Below are 19,313 nucleotides of genomic sequence, written 5' to 3' on the forward strand. Positions count from 1 at the left end.
CGCTGCTTTTTTTGGGGGGTGGGGGGGGCGGGGGGTGGAAATTTGTCAAGGTCATTCCGTGGATTTAATATTTTTTGTGTGTGTGTGCCGCTCGCCCCACCGCCACCGCCACCCAGCCTTGCTCTGTGGATTATCATCGCCCTGGATCCGAGGGTCTGAACAGCAGGATTTTTGTTGTTGTTGTTGATTTGTTTTTTAATTATTATTATTATTTTTTTAAGGGCTCCGGGGTTTGGAGAGGGGAAGCGGTGAGTTGGAGGGGGGCGACTTTTCTCTCCCCCCGCGCCCCCCCCGCCCCCACCCCCGCGCCCGGCCTTCTCCTTTTTTTTTTTTTTTTAATTATTTTTATTATTATTATTATTTTTTAATTTTTTTGATTTGCTGCTTCTTCGGCAATGGATGGGAAAATCCGGCAGAGCCGGAGGTCGAGGTCGCAGCGGGACCGCGTGCGGCGGCGGGAGGCGGCGGCCCGCGACCCGCGGAACCAGAGCCCCTCCTCGGGCTCGGAGAAGGAGCCGAGCCCCGGCAAGGAGAACGGCGGCCAGAACTGCACCGCCCCGCGGGGCCCGCCGCCCGCCGCCCGCGCCGCCCGGCCCCCGCGCCGCCGCCGCCGCGAGTCCAGCTCCCAGGAAGAGGACCTGATCGATGGCTTCGCCATAGCCAGCTTCAACACCCTGGAAGCCCTGGAGGTAAGAGCGGAGGGGGCCGGGGGGGGGGGGGCTCTGCCCGCCGGCGGAGCGGGGGGTGGGGAAATGGACGGAAAAAGGAGAAAAAAAAAAAAAAATTGAAAAAGGAAGCGCGGCGCTTTCAGGCTGCTGAATTTTGCAAATAGCAATTAATGTGCATTAATCCTGGTGTCAGCCCGGAGGGAGCTCGGCGCTGCGGTCGGGAGGGTGGCGAGCCGGCCCCGGTGCTCGCAGCCCCGCTGGCAACTTGCTGCACCCCTTCCCCAGCCCCCCCCCCCCCCCTCCTCCCCCTCCGGCTCCGGCTGGTGTTAACTATCACTTAGGGCAAGTCAAATGTTTGTTTGGGGTTGTAATTGGCTGGCGGAGGGCTGCAGAATATTCCTGGCGTGTTGGGATGGTCCGGTATTGTTGTGAATGGTGGAGCTTCCCCCGCCCGCCCCCCACCCTCCTTCCTTCCCCCCCCCCCCGGCTCGTGGAGTTTGTGTTTGCATTGCCAAAATGTTACTTTATCTGTCTCCGGAGATTGTTAGCAAATGGCTAGTGTTTGACATTTTGTGGAAAAGAGATGTTTAAATGGATAATAATCCCTTGGTTGTAATTCCCATTTTTGAAGTAATTGAACAAATTCTTCATCTCTTGTTGACTGTACATATTTTTCTGGTGTTAATAGGCTGGCAAAAAATATTGCTTGTCTAACTTATTACAAACAATATTTGCTGAGCAAATACCGCCTGCCTTGTCTGAGCTAAGTTAAGCAGAGCAGGAAATTTAATATTTTCAGAGGGGCATTGACAAAGTAAGACTTTGGCTTTTGATTTTTGTTTTGTTTGTGTGCGAGGGGAAGAAGTGAGTTGTCGAGAGAAAGCACCTAACGAGTCGCTTGAGGGGCGTAATAACGTGAATTCCCAGTAAATATGAGCAATCCTGGTGCCTTCGCCTGCTTTCTTTGGCACACCGTGGTCAAAACGTGGGCAAGTTTTGGGTGCTCTGCCCACTTCAGGCTTCCTGTCACTTGTGTATCTATTAACCCGCCTCGCGGTGGCAAAGGGTTCTGTGCAGGCTAATGAATAATCTCAGATTTGCCCTGGGATCTCTAACGTCGTTGGCTCAGACTTCGAGATCCCATTTTGTTGGTGGGCTTCGCTTCTCCCCAGCCCACCCCTCCTGCCACGCGGGCCTCGGGGCTCTGGTGGCATCGTGGCTATCGGGAGGTTTTTTGCTCATAGAAGCAACTTCTCAAAGTCCCGGCGATGGTCCCTGCGCTCCCACGGAGGCGTCAGTGGTGGCCTTGGCCATCTACCCTGGCGTCAGGGCGACGAAACCTTTGCTTGGGGAGCCTGGGCTTCTGCTCAGGAGGGAGGTTTAGCCCAGCAGTCTCTGAGCAGCGCTAGGTGTGCGGGTACCGGAGCAGGAAAAGGATTTGTGTTGGCTTGGCGATGGCTATTCTTTGGCCTTTCGTGGCATCGTTTGTGGGATGCTGTCCTAACAGGAAAGCCGACTACTTTGTCTATGCAGAACTGATAACGAGCGAGCGATCCGATTTCGTGTGCCTCTAAAACAAACCATAGACCTGTCTGTATCTTCTTTTTTTTTTTTTTTTTTTCTTGGGCATGCTCTTAGTCAAATATGCATCAGCAGATAGGTCCAATTAAACCCCTGAGTCTCTACTGAGCTGTCAGTGAAGAAAATAAAATTCATCTTCCTGCAGAAATTTTCTACCATGATGAGCACATTATCAGGAAATAGAATTCAAATGATAGTGCAGTCCCTCCGGGGCTGACGGGTAAAACTCTGGGCTTTTCAAATGGGATAAGCCTTGTTATCAAATCAACCAAACCATAACCTTGATAATAGGGTGCAGGAGGATAGAAGGTGACCTTAAACTTCTGCCACCCCAAAGTACATCTGTCTGTGGAAGCACTTCTGGTTTTTCTTTTTTTTTTTTTTTTTTTTTTTAAAAAATTGTATACAGGTCTTTACAAAACTGTCCCCTTTCAGACTTTTGCAAGACACTTCAGTACCGCCTGAAATTAATTGCTTCCTACTGTATTTACCAGCACGCGAAAGAATGTGTGCACCTCAGCATCTCGGATGGTGGTTGGCACCTCGGAGGGAACAGCGTGAGCAGAATCCGCCTGTTCCTTTCAGGTGCTGGACTAGGAGGTACGTTGCGTTCGAGGTTCTCGGAGAGCCCTAATGATCGTGTCCATTTCGTAAATCCCAGTAACACTAAAAAGGAAAAAATACTCTGTGTTGTGTGGATTTTTCCATGCGGTGCTGCCTTCGACCACGGGTGATGTCTGGGAGATTTGATGCAGCAGCAAGGGAAGGGGATTATTAAGGCAAAACTACTTTAAAGCGACATATGCCCACGTAAACGGCTGAAACGGCAAGGTCATTTTGCGTGGCGTGGAGCTGTGTTCTCCAGTGAACTGCACTGCAACAGGTGGTTTTCTTCTGCTTTGGAGGAGGTTTGCCTTTCAGGGCGTATTTGTTTTTTAAGAGTACTTAAAATCTGCTGTGATGATATTTTGAAAATAATAATTGAAACCTTCCATGTTCATGAGGGAGGAGAAAGAATGAAAGTCAGTATGCAGCTTAGAAACAATACCGAGCTAAGAAAGTCTGTTTTGTTTAATTTCTAATCCTAAAAGGAGCTTTTGTTGCAGATGTGGTAGTTCGTTGTGATCCTTTCTTGTGTGCTTCTTCGAGGTTGGTTTGTCACTTGATGTTACAGTGGGCTGTGATTACGTTTAATAGGCTAGCTAAGCTTTGGGCTTCCCCCTGGAAATTAAATTTCTCAATGGTTAGGCAGAACTTAATGGTAGAAACGTTTGGGGGAGGTAAGACGGGTTTTTGTTTGTTTTTTCTTTTTATCTCAAAATATTGTGAATTCCCCTTCCTCACTGAAGAAAATTCTCACCACCACTGTTCCTGTAAATAGAGTGCTTTATAGAATAAATATATGTATTCTTCCTTCATGTTGACCTGGGGGTATGAGCAGTTCAGGCTGATACTGAGGGACGGCTTTATGATCTCTCCTTTAGCTCTTTGGTGTGAATTTTAAGCATTCTGGATTTTGACTTCTGTGGCAATGTTTCCTTTGGCAGTTGTCATCTGAAAATACTGCATCTTGCTTCCTTGATACTTACTTGTGACTTGACTTACGGATCCCCTATCCTACTGTCTTTCACGTAGGCAGAGTTGATTATATATATATTTTAAATTAAGGAAAAAAGACAAGCCTACAGACAAACCAGCAGCAGCCTCTTTCTGTACCTAAGAAGTTAAAACTTCCCCTTTGCCTTCCTTCCCCTGAAGCTTCTTGTATAAATCCGGCTCCAACTTGGGTTACATGAAGCTGATGCGTGTGTAGTGGTGTTTTGGTTTTTTAATACCCAGCCACCGAACATGACTTTGGAGTTAACAACCTGGAAACGTAGCTTGCCCTGACCTGCTGGCTTGAGGTGGTCAGCGAGACGGGCGGCTACTGGAAAGCCGTCCGATGACGGTGCTGCCCAGGAGATGGTTCCCGTGCTGGGGGTCAGAAAAGCTGGCGGGCTGAGAAACGGGGGATTTCTCGCCGCCTTCTGAAATGAATGGTATGTATGTGAGCATGTGTGTATATTCATTACGTTCAGACGAAGCTGCTAATTATTCTTGAAGGTGATTGGTGAATCAGAGCGAGAGAATCTAAATGAGTGAGTCGGTAGTTGAGGGCTCTCTCTGATCATAGCTGTTCCTTTCAAGTATGAAAAACAGCGCTAAAAGGGAACTTCATCAGAATGTTAATGAATGCGATCTTTGAGAGCAATTGTTCTCCCAAAGTAGTTGTAAAGACAAGGGGTTGTGTTTTCTTTTTGGCTGCTGTTTATCATTTTTACAGATTCCAGCAAAGCTTTGGAACGCTGTGTGGAAATTTTAACTTTCCTGGTGTGCGTGTGCGCATATGGGGTTTTTAAGAATGTTTAACCTATTTATAGAACCTTGCGGAGAATCCGCTCGCAAATGTGCGTGGAGCGACGCATTGTGCAGGAGTAGATCCCCAAGCTGGAAAGAGGCAGACCTTGACGTTGTGCGCGTTGTGCCGAAGTGGCGATGCTGCCCTTACCAGCCGAGCTGGGACCCAGCTGCGTCTGGTCGCAGACCCTAAGGAGATTAACGCTTTGCCCGCTCTTACTTTTGTTTGTATCCAGAGGTCTGGCGGTGCTAAATCTCAGTCCCTTCTCTGCTGTTTGCACTTGAGTGTAGCAGAGTATAGAAAGCGTAATGGTGATAGTAGACTTCGGGACAGAATCCATAAGTTCTTCAGCTTTTATCTTGATAAGGCTGTTTTCACATGTGTGTTGTACACTGTGCTGTTACTGTTGCTCTGATCTCTCATTGATAAGAAAACCAGTGTATTTAACTGCAGCTTCCTGTTCCAAAGGTTTTGTGCTAGTTCCACTGACCTAGCTATGTAACTTCTCATTTATCATCACATCTCTGTATATGTACTTTGCAGCTTCGTTTTTTCCATAGTTAGTCTTAGTTTTAAAACAAGTTTCTAGATTTTTAAGTGTTTATCCCTTCTACTTAATTGTCAAGTGATGGTGTATCAACTTAGCGTTTCTGATGGCCGGTTATTCCTTAAAAAAAGTGCTTTTAACCTCAGCAAAACTAATGATTTTCTGGATGGTGCTCTAAATGCCTTTTGGTTTTTCCGAAGGCTTGTTGGTCTCCATTGATTTGTTCTTTTAGCTGTTGCTTTTTTGCATCTTGTCTGAAGCTGGTACTTAAGGCATTTTTGTTGTTGTTAAGGAATAAGAGGTGGTTAATGCAGAGCTAAAACAGAGGGGCGAGCTCTGGAAAGCCTGAAGTATCTGCTCAGTCGGGCCAGGAACCGAGGGGAGCTAGGCTCCCTGCAAACCGCGGTCGAGTGGCAGGCAGTGATGAGGAAGGATCCAGCTCTTTTGCCGGAGCTGGAGTTCTTCACCTCATCGGTAAAACCTGCTGGGATCGAGGGGCGTATTGCGCACGGGAGAGCGAGCTGCGCAAGGGGAGCGACTGCGTGCGTGGCCCGGGCAGCCGCCGGCCGGGACGATGCCTGCAGCCTCGCTCGGGGCACCGTCAGTGCTTTTAACACGGCCGCGATGGCATCGGAGGAAGGAAGCGGCTTCCTTACCTGAGCCTTGGCTGTGAAAATCCCAGGCGAGTTCAGGGGTCGCCCTCCTCCCTACCTGAGGTCCCGTTTTTAGTTCAAGCTGCAGTTGACCCTGTCTGTTTGGGTTTTTTGAAAGACCTCTTAATAGCTTACCAGTTTTTCCAAAATAGTTTCCTGTAGCATAACTGCTCAGCCTTTCCTCAGCAGTCTGAAACCTGGGCTAAAACATGAGATGAAGCTTGCTGAAATGTCAAGTGGACCAACCACCACAGAGAAATTCAGAAGATAAATTATAATTAATTAAAAAAATTTGAATATATCATATGTAAGAAATACAAGGTACTTGGTATTGCAAAGATAAGACTTTTTTGATAAAAGGGATGTAGTAAAATTAGTGTTCCACTTCGTCCAAATAATTGATGATACAGGATCCAAATTACTGTTTGCTTGCAGTAGTGCATTTGACTTCTTGTCTAGTAAGTACTGAAAACTTTACTGTCCTCTCAGTATGCTAACGAGATGCACTTTTAACCATTTATCTCGATTATTTCACAGAACCAGACTGACTATCACAATGTTACTTTCCGGGAAAATAACAGTGAACAAGAGAGCCCGGCAGGATAAGATCGGCCTGGCGTATTTCACTTTGTTACTGTGATAGATGCCTGCTTGCTCTGCAGAAGGGCTGATGTATCGCACAACTGTACCTCTTTAAAAATTCATATAGGTACAGAGATACAATACCCGGGCTGGAGACAGTTACACTGATATAAAGGGGTTTGGGTGTGTTTTTTTTTCCTCTTGGTATCCTCCTGTTCTGCTTTCTGTTTCTTGGTGTGAGGTGTTGAATTCTCCAGGCACAGCCACTGCAGGCTGCTCCCCCTGCATCGGGCTTAACTAGACCCGGTGGGCCTTGCGTGCGTATGGATCCTAAACCACGCGTGCGCCTCGGCTGGGGAAGGTGCTGCCCGGAGGTGGGCATTGCTTCAGCTTCTGTGGCGGCTGGTCTTCGTCCCGGTGTCACAAGTCGTGGGGAGCATCGTGTAGTTGGTCTGCGGTGCTGCAGCAAGTACTTGAGAGCGAACACTATCAGCAAAACTGAAAGTGTCCTGCTTGATGCAATATTTTTTTTAAAACTAAAGATTTGAAATACAGTATGGAGGACATGCATCTTGGTATCAGTTGTATGTGAACATCCAGCTGTAAGTGAGAACAATTTCCAATTCACTGCACTTTAATGCCTCCAGTTTATCACGGTAAAGGTATAAAAGAGTTTTATGTAGGTGAAGTGCCTCTTGCTGTTTAAATATCTTCTGGCTCAGCTGTGTTCAGCACAACGGGAGCTGTGACCGCTCCAGCTGTGCTCCTCGCATAGAGAAGAGAGTTGGAGCACTATTTTACCAGTCCCGTTCCATCTCCTTGAAAAATAGTCTCTTTTCCAAAACTAATGAACTATTAAGAATACTGTTCAGGTGCTGAAAGGAGAATCAGTCTTTGTTATTAATCCAAAATGTCTGAAATGGAGGAGAGGGTTAAAGAGCTCCCGAGCCACCGAGGCAAAACACGACCTGCATTTGGTTGTCAGTCCAGTTCCTCTGGTGCGAGGGATTGTGAAAGCTGGGCAGGTACGAACTGCACCGGCTGCAGGGCTCTCCCACCCTGTGCCCAGCCAGGCCAGCAGATGTGTCGAGCCCTAATGACAGGTGAATAGATGCATGTTGTTTTTTTTTTTTTTCCCCTAGCTTAATTGTTTTGCACTGAGTGACTGGATCCGGCGTACAGAAATACCTGGTGAAAAGGAGCGCAGGGGCAGCTATGTACATAGTGCTTGCATGATCCAAGATGAATGGAGAGCGTTTCCTTTGTAGCTCTGTCTTGCTTCCAGCCAAAAAGGGACTAAACTTGAACAAAAGTTGCGTCTGCAAGGTCAGTGGTTGGCATGGATAAGGGGATTGAAGGGATCAAAATGATTTCCCTGCACTGCTGGCTGCAAAACATGGGCTTATGGCACCATTCCTGTCTCTCCCTTTGTGCTCAGAGCAAAGCTTTTTTAATCTTGTACTGGCTATGTATAGTTGTGCCACACAGACGTGGCAATTTGAAGTCAAATGTTCTATTTTGGGGAGTGCTGGGCACTGTCAGCAGGGCAGGAGAGCTGCGCTTGGGCTCCTCTCCTCTGTCCAAAGCTTGCCTTGCTCTCTTCTAAACAGATTGCAATAGAGAGGCATTCAGAGGGGAAAAAAAAATATATATATGTATATATGGTGCACTTGTACCTGTAGTCTAAACGTGAAGTTTATAGTGTTTGCAGTTGGATATCATCACATTATCTTCCTCTCCAACAGATGTTCTTTCTAGCTCTGTAAAAATATGACTGACTGTTTGGTGGTTTTTTTTTTTTCCCAATTTTAAATATAGATTGATTTACTCTGATGCTAGCATGTCCCTGATCTAGCCTGTACTTAGTGAGGAGATGCTTAGGTTAGGAGGAAGCGTGCAGCCCAAGTTGGGAAACAAATGATAATTTAGGGCTTCTGGCTATTCAGCGGGCTGTGGCGTGCTGACGGACACCAAGGTCACTTCTTTAACCCCTCCTGTGAGTTAGTGAGGCTGTAGTTTCTTTCCTGGTAGCTCTTATTTGTACAGAGGAGCTAAAACCCCAAAGAATTTTAAGGGAAGGAATGTCTCAAACCTTACAATGACATGAAGTGCATCAGCTAGTAAATTTTTTGTATTATTGCTGTTGATTTTTTTGGTGGCTCATAAATGTCTCTTGCGCTGCTGTCAAAGAGTATCTGCAGCCTCTTTATTCCACTTAGCCTGAGCGCATACTTGCACTCAGGGGGAGCGAGACTCAGGATAGTATGCAGCTAAGAGATGTTTATGGCATCAGTCAAACTTGATATAAAATAATTATGGTGTTTTGACAGCTTGTTAATAACTTGCAACCATTGGAAGAAATGGAATTACAGCGTTCTTGGTCCTTGATGGAACCTTGGCATTTCTTTCAGATTGTAAAATTAAAGAAAAAATGTGAAAGCCATTAAAATACTTGGACGTGGTGCCTGGGAAAAATGATGGGCCGCTTAATTGAAAAAATGCTTCATTCCGGTTGAGGTTCATTGCAGTTCAGTTCTGCCCGCTTCCCTGTATCCATAATGGAGAAGGAAGAGGGCTGATGCCCCCAAAATCTGTCTGGGAGAGGGTTCTGGGTGTCACTCAGTTCTTCATCTTATCTGTGAATGGAGCGGAAGGAAATCCTAGCGAGCATTAGACATGAGAGAAAAGTCTTGTCACCTGTAATGACTAAAATCCCCTGAAGTGTTGCCAGCGTGTACTTTAGGAATCATATAATTATATGATTATTGAAAGAGACATAAAAGACCTCATGGCAAAAACCTTAGAAAGGGGGAGGGAGGGAATCCGTATGCAAATGAAGATACACAGAATTTGCTGTCTCTCTTTTTTTTTTTTTTTCCCTAGTTATTTTTCAGTCCAAAGCTCAGTAATTGCTTTTATGGGGATTACTTAATGAAACTGGGGCATGCAAAGGAGGGAGAAATTGTTTATGCCGCGTCACAGGGCTGGCTTGCAATCCTATGGAGTTGGAGTAAAAATGGATTTCTAAAAGTAAAACTGCAAAGTGGGTTTTCTGCTAACAGAAAATAGCTATTTGTTGTAATGTTATCCTACAATAAAAGTGTTTTGTGGTCTGGCGGTTAGCAGAGGGGTCCGGAAGTCGAGATAACGGGGTTTTCTTTCTGACGCCACCACAAGTTTCCTCTCTGAGCTCCGGGCAAGTCCTTTCATCGCCGCCTGCGTCACCTCGGTCGCTGGTGCCATTGCTTGGGTACCCGATGGGAGGCTGGACTGGCCGCTCGGGGAAGCCGGTGTCGCCCCTCCGACCCGAGGGGACCATCTCTTGTCTGTTATGTGTAGTTTGAAATGCATGCTGTGTTTGTGCAGGAGGTGATGGGAGAGCCTCGGATGATAGAGCTGCTCATGCTATCAGTGCTTGGGAGCCATGGCAGTATTCCCCGTTTTGCTGTGTTACGGGGTGGGGACGTGCTTCTCCATGGTCAGATGCTCCCAGGGATGGGTTTTGTGTGGGTGCAAGCATGGCGCGCTGCAACGCGGCTTGCGGCGGCATGCTGAGTGTCATAACTGGGAGCAAGCGTGTGCATCGGTGTCTTCTGGCCTTGTTTGTCGCTTCAGTAGCTTGCAGCCAAAGTGGAGATCTTCCTTTGTGAACTGCTGGTGAAATGCTTCTCCTCTGCCCCGCCTCAGGTTCATGTGTGATAAGTGTCTTGGACGTGGGTTGTACTGACCAGTGCGGTGCCTCGCTGAGCATGTTAGGCTCTGGGTGCCGCTGCAAGTGTAAATTTGGTATGAGATTTTCCCAAGCTTTAGTTCTCTATCTCCTCTTAGAGTTAAAATACAGGCCTTGACTTAGGGCTTCTTAAGTTTTCCTAGGCTTCATCAGCCCTTACTGATGCTCTGGATTTATAATCTTGCTTCTCATAGAAGCACTCGTTCATGCGTTTACTAGGAAACTCTCCTGATGCAGAACAGACCCTTATCTCAAGAGAGGTTTTGTTGCAAGATAGGCAAAAACCTCCTTCCTTTTTTCTCAGACTTAACTAAAGCATTTGGTGCATTTTAAAAAAGAAAAAAAGAAGAAAAAAAAAAAACCTGCCATGCTGCTGTTAGTGTCGAGTGACTGAATATTTTGCAAGATCTCTCCAGGAAAAAAGAATACCATTTACTCTGGTATTCTAGTTTGAAGTTAAATAGTACCAAGTTGTGATACGAGTTTGCTAATGTGATTTTTAGCTGAAAATGACAATGGTTTTCCAACCAGATGAATTCTATAACTCGCCTGCTATCAGCTCATCCATCAAACTCCGCAGATGTCTGTATGTTCATTATAATGTGCACATGGTAATTTTGGTGATTACATCAAACAAACTGATAACCCTGTTCAAGCCCTATTAGTGCTCTCCGGGCAGCCCTCCCCAGGTATGTGCCTGGCGGTGAGGGGGAGAGGGTGGGGGTTTTTGTTTGCAGGCTGGCCCTGCAGATACTGGATGGGAGTTTGGAATTGAGCTACTTTCTCGGATCCTTTCCATTGCTAATGGAGATGGCTGCATCTGCAGGGTCAACGTAACTTGTGTGGAGAGAACCATTTTAAGACGACTTTGATACAGGCACTGATGTTTCCGATGCTGTTTGTATCGGGAAGAGGGTTAATGAAACAAATGAGAGCCTCTGGGCTGCACATGGTCTGTAACTTGATTTCGTATAGCTCGTGACTTTTCTTCCACGTCGTTGGCTGACACTATGTCACATAGGGCATCTGACTTAGAAATTAAAATTTTGTCTGCATTTAGGCAAAAGTGCTTGCAGGGCTCGATCAGAAGAAGGTTCCCGTGCTCGTTATGAAGTCATCTGTGCAAGTTTTAGCCTTTATGCAAGAAAAGGTGGTCTTCTTAGCAGCTGTTGAATAGGAGGTTGTCTAGAGCCTCGTGTTGACATCAAACCCGATTGCCTCAGAAGATGAGCTTGCGCTTTGGCAGGTGTAGGACATGCCATTTCCAAAGCAGAGGTTATGAACTGCTCTAAGGGGGGCCTATGTAAACTTCTGTAAACTCCCAGGTGATACCTCAGATAAACAACTATATGTAGTTTGTTTTCTTGATAGGTTCCCAAGAATTCTGACGATGGTCTTTTTTTAAAACCCAAACTGTTTACACAAGCTGTTTCCAGACAGAGCATCTTTGGTTTCTTAGCTTCAGCCGTGTTGTGTCCTGAGAAATACATTAATGGGTTGTGAAGCCTGTGAGCGTATTGCCCGGTTTTCCTCCACCCGGGAGGAGCTCAGAGTTGTCATCGCTGGGCTTATGAAGTTCTTAGTCTCTAGGCATGCATTGCTCTTGTGCTGCAGCTTCGAGGCAAGCCATGCTACTGGATTTTAAGGTCTTAAAATTATTTCTCTTGATTATTGAAATCCGTTGTGCTGTTCGGGTGAAGCAGGCGTGTGTGGGTTTCCAGGGGAGGGTGTTCAAGCCTCCCTGATGGACAGGAGCGAGGGCTTTGCTGGTTTCCTGATCAGTGCTTCCTGGTCAAAATAGATCAGTGGATTTTCTTTGCCACTGCCAAAATAAATGCTGCAGGCGATCCAGGGCCAGGAACGTCATCATCATCGGGTTACTGAGTTTCTGCCTGAAGGTCAGCTAGCTGTGACTGCTACTAAATAGCTGCTTGCTGATATGTTTGTGGTCTGCACTCATACACCATGACTGGTTGCATGTCTTCAGTGTTGTGCTTGGCATTAAGAGATGTGGCCCAAAAAGGGCATGTTTTATGATACTTCTCTGTAACTTTGTAAGGTCAATACAACCTGTAAGGATATTAACTTGACCTCAGAAAGGACAGGATGTAAATTGCTGGTGTTTGTGTTAAGTACAATGTGCTAGTCATCTAAAATCAGATTATTTGGTTTATTTAATGGTTCATGTGTATTGCTAGAGAGGTCAGTCCTTTCTTTTTAACACTAATATAGCAGTTGGCAGATTTTACTTCCACCACTTACTGCAGCTGCTTGGAGATGACCAAAAGACAACTCATTTGTGCATGGCGGCAGTGGGAAGTGAGCAAGTAATGTCAAGTTACAATAAAACGGGTAAACCCAAACGCCTGTCTGAAACTTCAGCCAGCTGAGTCCAGCTTTCAGGCAGCGTCAGATCCAGGCTGGATGGAAGCAGGCAGCAAAAACTATCAGGAGGCTGCTGGTGGGCTGTGGGGCCGGGAGGCAGAGCGGTCCGGCGGTCCCCGCCGGCCGTGTCGCCTCGGGCTGGGCGGGCGTCTGCTCCCCCGGCGTGCCCGTCCTCGTGAAGTGTGGTGAGATGCTGTAACGTGGGGCCTGCTCCAGCTTAGGGCAGCTGCTGCTGGTGTGTTTCCTGCAAGTAAATAAAGTTTGCCTTCATTTAGGGTATTTCTTTGTTTGATTTTTATATAATTTTCATTTTCTGCTAATTACCAGTCAGTGAATTTTCAATGTTTCTGTGTGCTTACCTGGACAAAAAGGAGCAAGTACCGAGGTGGGAGAATAGATTTTTGTCTCAAGCGATAGATGAATTCTTTTTGTTCTTTTACGTCTCTCTCCTTTTGTGCATGTGTGCGTTAAAATTCCCATTCCCTGTTTATAAATGTTTAGCAGATGAAGTCACTAGTGTTTTTCCTACTGTTACCTTTGTGAGGTTCAGAACGTAAGCAAAATGTGATTCTTTATTCGGTCTCTGCTGAATACTGTAGGAATAATGAGTCTGTTCCTAAAGCATAAACCAGACACAAAAAGCATGCCAATAAGAATACAGACCTGGGGGAAAAAAGTACAAAGTGCAGCATATTTTACCAATTTTACTGGAGCATCCTTGTATGTGTTTTGGGATTGGGAAAGGGTTAATCATGGTGTAAGACTGGCCTTTCTGGTGGCAGGGAGCAGAATGTGAGTGTGGGGGTCTCACTGCCCCATGGTGCAGGGGTGCTCTGGGGAGAGTGGCAGCTTGCGGCAGCGCAGTTCCACCGGCGTGCTTCGGGAAGCAGGGCTGGAAGTAAAAAAGCACAGGGAAAAGAAATCAGCTGGCTTTGCATCTTCATGGGGATCAAGCCTTTTCAAAAAGAGTGAACGCTGGTGTCTTGCAATGCATTCCTGATGCTGGTGAAAGGAACAGGAACAGGCTGGAGGTTTTCCCGATGGGTTAATTGACATCCCGTTGCTTCTGCTTCCCAGGCAGCTGCCAAACTAGAAACATTCAAATGTCTTCTTCTGGGGGCTGCAGATACCTTTTAAGAAGGTCGGAATTTGGGTTGCAGCTGAATTATAAGGTAAAACCTTTGTAGTTGACGTGCAGAATATTTTTTTTTTTTTTTTTTTTTAGACTTTCTGGTTCTTCTAATACTATGTTGTCAAGCTTTAAGGCTGAATGAACTTTAAATATCATCGGTGTTTAACAGCATTTAATCTTTCTGGTTTCTATTTTGTTCAGCCTGAACAAAGAAATAGTGTTGTGTTCTCTCTAGACTATGGTCATTGAAATGGTTTGTTTCTATTTTTAAATAAAAAATGAGAATTTGGGTGCCTAGTTACTTATTGCTGCTCCTTTTAATGTTGAAAGTTCATCCTTTGCCCCCACTCTTCTTAATGTAGATTTTCTAAACAGCATCTAAAACTGTGTGTCTGAAAGACCTAATTAGTGTTGATATTTCAGTATCTGAGCTTTTTTTTAATAGGGCACCTGGGTATCAGTGCTAAATGTGAAGAAAATTGAACCTATACCCAAAGTGAATGCATGTAATTTTAATTGGGGGTGGGGGAAGAAACAACCCTAAAACGTCAGACTGAATTATTTGTTGGCGTGGTGCTTGTCCTGTGTTCAGTGTGCCCCGCGGAGGGAAGGGGAAAAATGGTATTTAGTTAGTGCTTGAGTAATAGCGTACTTAGCTTTATAGTTTTAGAAAAATCTGCCCAGGCAAACACATCCTGGCTGGGGCGGATATCTGTTTGGTTGATATTATTTTAAGTCTGATAAAGCATTGTTCACACCTTCTTGGAATGTAATATGGGAATAAACGGGAAACCCAATCTCCTTAGCACTGCGTGTCGCACAGACAGGCCGTGCTCTGATACAGGGATTTATTTCATGCATGGTGGCCTAGACACGAAACAAATGTGTAGAAAAGGGAATTATGTAAAATTGAAAGTGACAATTATGCAAACATTCCAGTTGAGGAAGAAGTAAATTCTTCTCTTTTTTCCATGTGCTCAGCTTCAGAGCTAATGAGCAGCCTGTTGGGGTTTTTGGTCTGTGTGTTTGTATCTGTCATATCTTTCTCATCTCGGCTGCTTCTTGTTTCGTTTTCTTTTTCTTTTCTTTTTTTTTTTGGTTTGACCTTATTTTCCCTTTTGTTCCATGGAGTCATTCAGTCTTTGTACTGCTGGGTTTGTTTACCTTGCCAGAGAAAACGTTAGCACCCTTCCATTTAGGAGCCCAGGGCTGCCGTCCTCAGCCCCTTGCAGCACAGCACCGCGTCCTCCTCCGTACCCGGGTACGGGAACGTGGTGACTGATGGGGTCCAAATCCCTTTATTCAAATCTTTTTTTTTTTTTTTTTTTTAAGGGAGGGGAAGCTGATGAGAGAAGAAACAAGCTGTGAAAATAGCTCTGTATTTAGACAGGCACCCTTTCGCAAAGCTAAACGACTTGATCTTGCACGATGCCGGGTAATTCCCATGCCTGCAGAAATAGGGAAAGGGAGCTGGGGCTGTGACCACTTTAATCTGACATAAGTACGTGTTCTTGCTGAAGTGGATGGTCCTTTCCTGCCCTGGCTGCTTGTCCCAATTACCTCCCTTGTGCCAGCATTAGCATTTATGCTGCCAGGAAAACTAATTCCCTGGTTCCCTGATCTGGCTTGCTGCACGGCCATGCAAATGCCCTTCTGGCGCAGGGGAGGCAGGACGCAGGGGAGAGGGGGACGCGGGGCAGATGTGTATTGATTAAAGAAACCCTGCAAATATGGCCTGAGCCTTTGGGGCAGGATTATAGCTACGTGTTCTTTCTGTGTTTTAGGCCATCTTCTAAGTTGGGGGTCCACTGAAATGGCTGGTGTAAAATGATGATGATGCTGGAATGACTCTGGTCTGGGTTAAGCTTGTGAAGTTGCGGTGATGTGGTCGTATACAGGGTAGCAGGGAGTGGCTGAGCGTAGAAGGGATTACTTAGAAAGATAAAACCTCACTTGCAATCTAATTGCTCTGAAAACCCAGTTTCTGCCTTGTTTTCTCTGATTAGTTTCAATGTGACAGGGAGAAAGAAGAGACAAGCTTTTGTTTGTGCTTGGTCGGGTGCTTGGAGTGGATATGAGGTATCTCACCCCCTTGATGGCAGGAGGTTAAAAGTAGTTCAGTCTGTAAATGGCGTTTGTAGCTCAGTTCACACAAGAATTCCTTCTTTTCAGCCTTCTGTTCTTTTTCTTTTTTTCTCCTCCTATCTTTCTTTCTATACTGTATCCTGTGCATGTGTTGTATAAAGGAGAAGCCTGTATTGGATATTAAAGCCAAGAGTAGGAGAAGCAGCAGCTCTTCTCATCAGTGTCATTTTCCCTGCTGTAATCCCACGGAGGGATTGAAGAAAGTGTTGGGAGGATAAGATCAGTGTTTGAGCCCAGCTAAACGCTGGCTCTGCTGCAGGAAATGGTTTTAATGGAGACTGGTTGTGTGGGGAGGGTGAGAAAATTGCACGTAAATTGTGCAAATTTCTAAATAAAAAGCATTTAATTGCATTAAAAGAGGGGGAGGGACCCTCTTGCGTGCACATCGGAGACTTCAGTGAGCATAAGTAACCTCTGTGGCACAGTAGTCATTGACCTTGTCAAATCATGCCATTGGAGGTCATGTGTGGTGAAGTGGGTTGCCACAGGGGATTAGCACATCTGGGCAGAGGGTTTTTACATCTGAGCGTGCATGCCAAATCCCATCTCCAGCAGCGCATATGGATTCATCGGACTACGCAAGGAGAGAGAAGATGGAAAAGCACCTGCCAGAAAGGCATGGGAGAAACCTGTCTGGAGCCAGGGGCTTTCTTGACCCCAGTTGCAGGAGAAGGGGCAGTTCTTTACACCCTGGACTCCCAGCTCCAGCGAGAAGATGGACTTGAAATTTAACTATAAGAAACTGTAAGCTTGCCTCAGTAATCTCATAATTAGGTAGTCTCGGACACAGAACTTTCTTTTTGCCTTGGTTTCCCCTGCAGTTTCACGTGTACAAACGCTCTTTTACGTCTTGCCTACAGCTGTTGGTTTGGTATGAGCAGGTACAGCTTTGTGCAGGTGGGAGCCTGATTTGCTTGTGTACTTTTTAAGGTCGAGCCACTTGTATTTTGGGCTGAAAGTATGCATAGAGGATGATGTTTTGTTATAAATCTCGGAAGTAGAGATGACAGTGGTATATCTGCTCCTATGTAGGACTTAACACTTACTGTCTAGATTAATGAAGATATTAGGCCCATTTCACAGATGGGAATGCCTGAAGCACAGGGAACGCAAATAATTACTAGCGGCTGATCCATTTGCTCTGTGCCTAGAAGGGAGAATATTCAAGGCTTTAACTTTCCTGCTTTATTGAAGTGTTTAATAGAAAGCTTGCTGGCATAGCATCCTTGAAGTCTAAGCATTTGAGGGTGAGGTTTTATGCAGACCTGTTCTGCTTTGCCTCCTATATTCTTCTACAATTCTGCCTTAGTTGATTTAATTTCCTATCCCATGAAGAAGTCATTAAAAGAAAATTATCAATACTTCCAGCAGGAAAATAGGTATCTTAGGTAGGCAAAAGTGGTGTTAAAGTTGAAGCTAGCTAGTCTTTGTGTTTGCCAATAAGGGAAATCATTTGTCACTGATTTCCATTGCCTCCTGGATGAGGGGAGAAATGACTAACGCTTTGCTCCTGCCTTAGTTGTGAGGACCTGGGATGAAGCTGGTTGTAGTTACTAAAAGACTAAATGGTGATGTGTTTTTATACTTGTGCTAAATTTTTGCTAGGCAGGAAAACATGAGAGTTCTGCAAAGTCATGATTTTTAGAAAGTATTGTTAGAATAACATCAGGAAAATGATGCTGAAGGTCGGTTGTTGAAGATAATCTGTTTAGGAGAGAGTACCTGTCCTGACAGACAGTTGGGCTCAGGGGTGGCGTTGGTGACACACACAGCAGAGATGCAACCTGTGCTGGGGTTTTCAGCGCTGGAGGCTTCTAAAGCTTCTCTAGAGGATACACAGTTCCTTACAGAGAGGTGTTTAAGACTGCTGGCAATGGGGGTGTTTTTCATAGTCACCTTTAGAAGTTGCCCCTTGGCTTCTTGCCAGGGACTGTGGGGCACAGATGAAAGTCTGGATTTGTGTCGCAGCAGTGGCGGAGCTCTGGATGGAGCCTGCCTTCTCCTGCTTCCCGCTTCGTTGCAGTACTTACTGTACCATATTGCATCCGACATACTAGGCTGGACTTGGAGAATTAAGTGGTGCAATTATGAAGCAGAGGAAAAAAACACTTATGTGGTGGCTGTGATAGATTAGTCATTTTGTACCTCCAAATAGCCAATTATTCCTCTGACTGGCTTTTATCTGACCAATTTGCATGTGCAGTCATGGTAACTGGTTTGCAGATTAGGCGCAGAATTTCACGTGGATCTGATGTCGTGTTTTGGTCTCGTATGCTTGGTGCTCCCTGGAAGCAAAATGCACAGATGAGGGTTTCTGTGTAACCGATTACCATTAGCTGCTTTGTGTTTTTTCACTCTCAAAGCCTTTTCACGCTCAAAGGAAACAAGATGGCTCACTTCTATTGTAGTCTTTTTCTTTCTTTCTTTCTTTTTTTTTTTTTTTTAATATCTGACAGGACGATGTAAAGTGGTCCCAGCTCCGTAGAAGCTGCAGCACGGATTTCATTTGTATTGGCGTTCTCGGTTGCGTAGTTTGAGAACACATTGTTCGAGGGCTGGGAACTCACTGGAGCTGCAGTGTATTTCAGAAGAGATATGAAAGGGGAAAAAAAAAAAAGAGCTGGAGGAAAGAAGGAAAAATAAACTGAAGCAGCATGGAGTGACCAAGGGTGAAATCCTGTCTCGCTGAAGCCAGTGTCAAAACTCTGTCTTCACTGGCGCCAAGTTTCCATGTCTGCTCTCTGATTTTGATCTTAACTCCACTGGTGTGCTGAAAATTAGCAAACAGAAATAGATTTAATATTATACACCTAGAGAACTAAGTGAAATCTTAATTTGAAGAATGTTAATTATGCAGGTAGCTGAATTTTGCTAGTAGGTTAAATATAAGCTCTGGTTCTGTTGGGGATTTGTGTCAATTTAGCATGCTGTGGACTTTGTAGAATCTCTGATTTGAACAGTCTTTGAAGTGGAGAAATGGTCTAAAATATTTGCCAACAGCCAGCTAGCTTTTTAAAAGCTTCATTTGCTTCAAATAAGCAAGCCTTTTTTAAAACCAACCAAACAAAAACCAGTTTGCAAGTGCAAGAATAACAAGATACTTTTTCAAAAGCCATTTTTTTTCCCGTACGGGCTTCAGCAACTCAGCTGTAGTTACCTTGGTCTCCAGTGCTGCTAAAGACAAATTAAGCTAATAAAACAGTATCTCGCAACATCATAGCAAATAAATTAGCTAATCTGTATGCAAGTTTCTTGCTATGCCAAATTTAAACTGCTTAAGCATTTCCTCTTTTGATGAGAGGTAGGGATTTTTATAAATGTAACCTTTTCAAGGGTCTGTGAAACACGGCGCCTTGTCAAACAGTCAGCAGTCTTCTGCTGGAGTCACGGAATAAAGATTGTAGGTCGAGAGGTATTTTAAGGCAATTACGTATTTATTTTTTTGTGACAACTTCATCTTAAACTGGTAATAAATTTGTACGTGAGAAGGTG

At 45.2% G+C, this 19,313-nt stretch overlaps 1 protein-coding gene across 17 annotated transcripts in view; it reads left to right on the plus strand.

Moving 5' to 3' along the window:
* The first annotated feature begins 379 nt into the window (after positions 1-379).
* FBRSL1 (fibrosin like 1) overlaps positions 380-19,313 on the plus strand; it is a 551,682-nt gene continuing 532,748 nt past the window's right edge. For 16 of the 17 annotated variants that reach the window (XM_087754457.1, XM_087754465.1, XM_087754450.1 and 13 more), the window contains exon 1: positions 381-689. In XM_087754457.1, coding sequence (XP_087610583.1) covers positions 396-689 — 294 coding nt within the window. In that variant the 5' untranslated portion in view covers positions 381-395. Of the gene's footprint in view, positions 690-19,313 lie in introns of all 17 variants that reach the window. The other variant, XM_087754449.1, reaches the window with a different exon arrangement.

The sequence above is a fragment of the Nipponia nippon genome, unplaced genomic scaffold (assembly GCF_047370975.1).
Source record: "Nipponia nippon isolate SJK-2023a ecotype South Korea unplaced genomic scaffold, ASM4737097v1 scaffold_18, whole genome shotgun sequence".
Classification (NCBI taxonomy): domain Eukaryota; kingdom Metazoa; phylum Chordata; class Aves; order Pelecaniformes; family Threskiornithidae; genus Nipponia; species Nipponia nippon.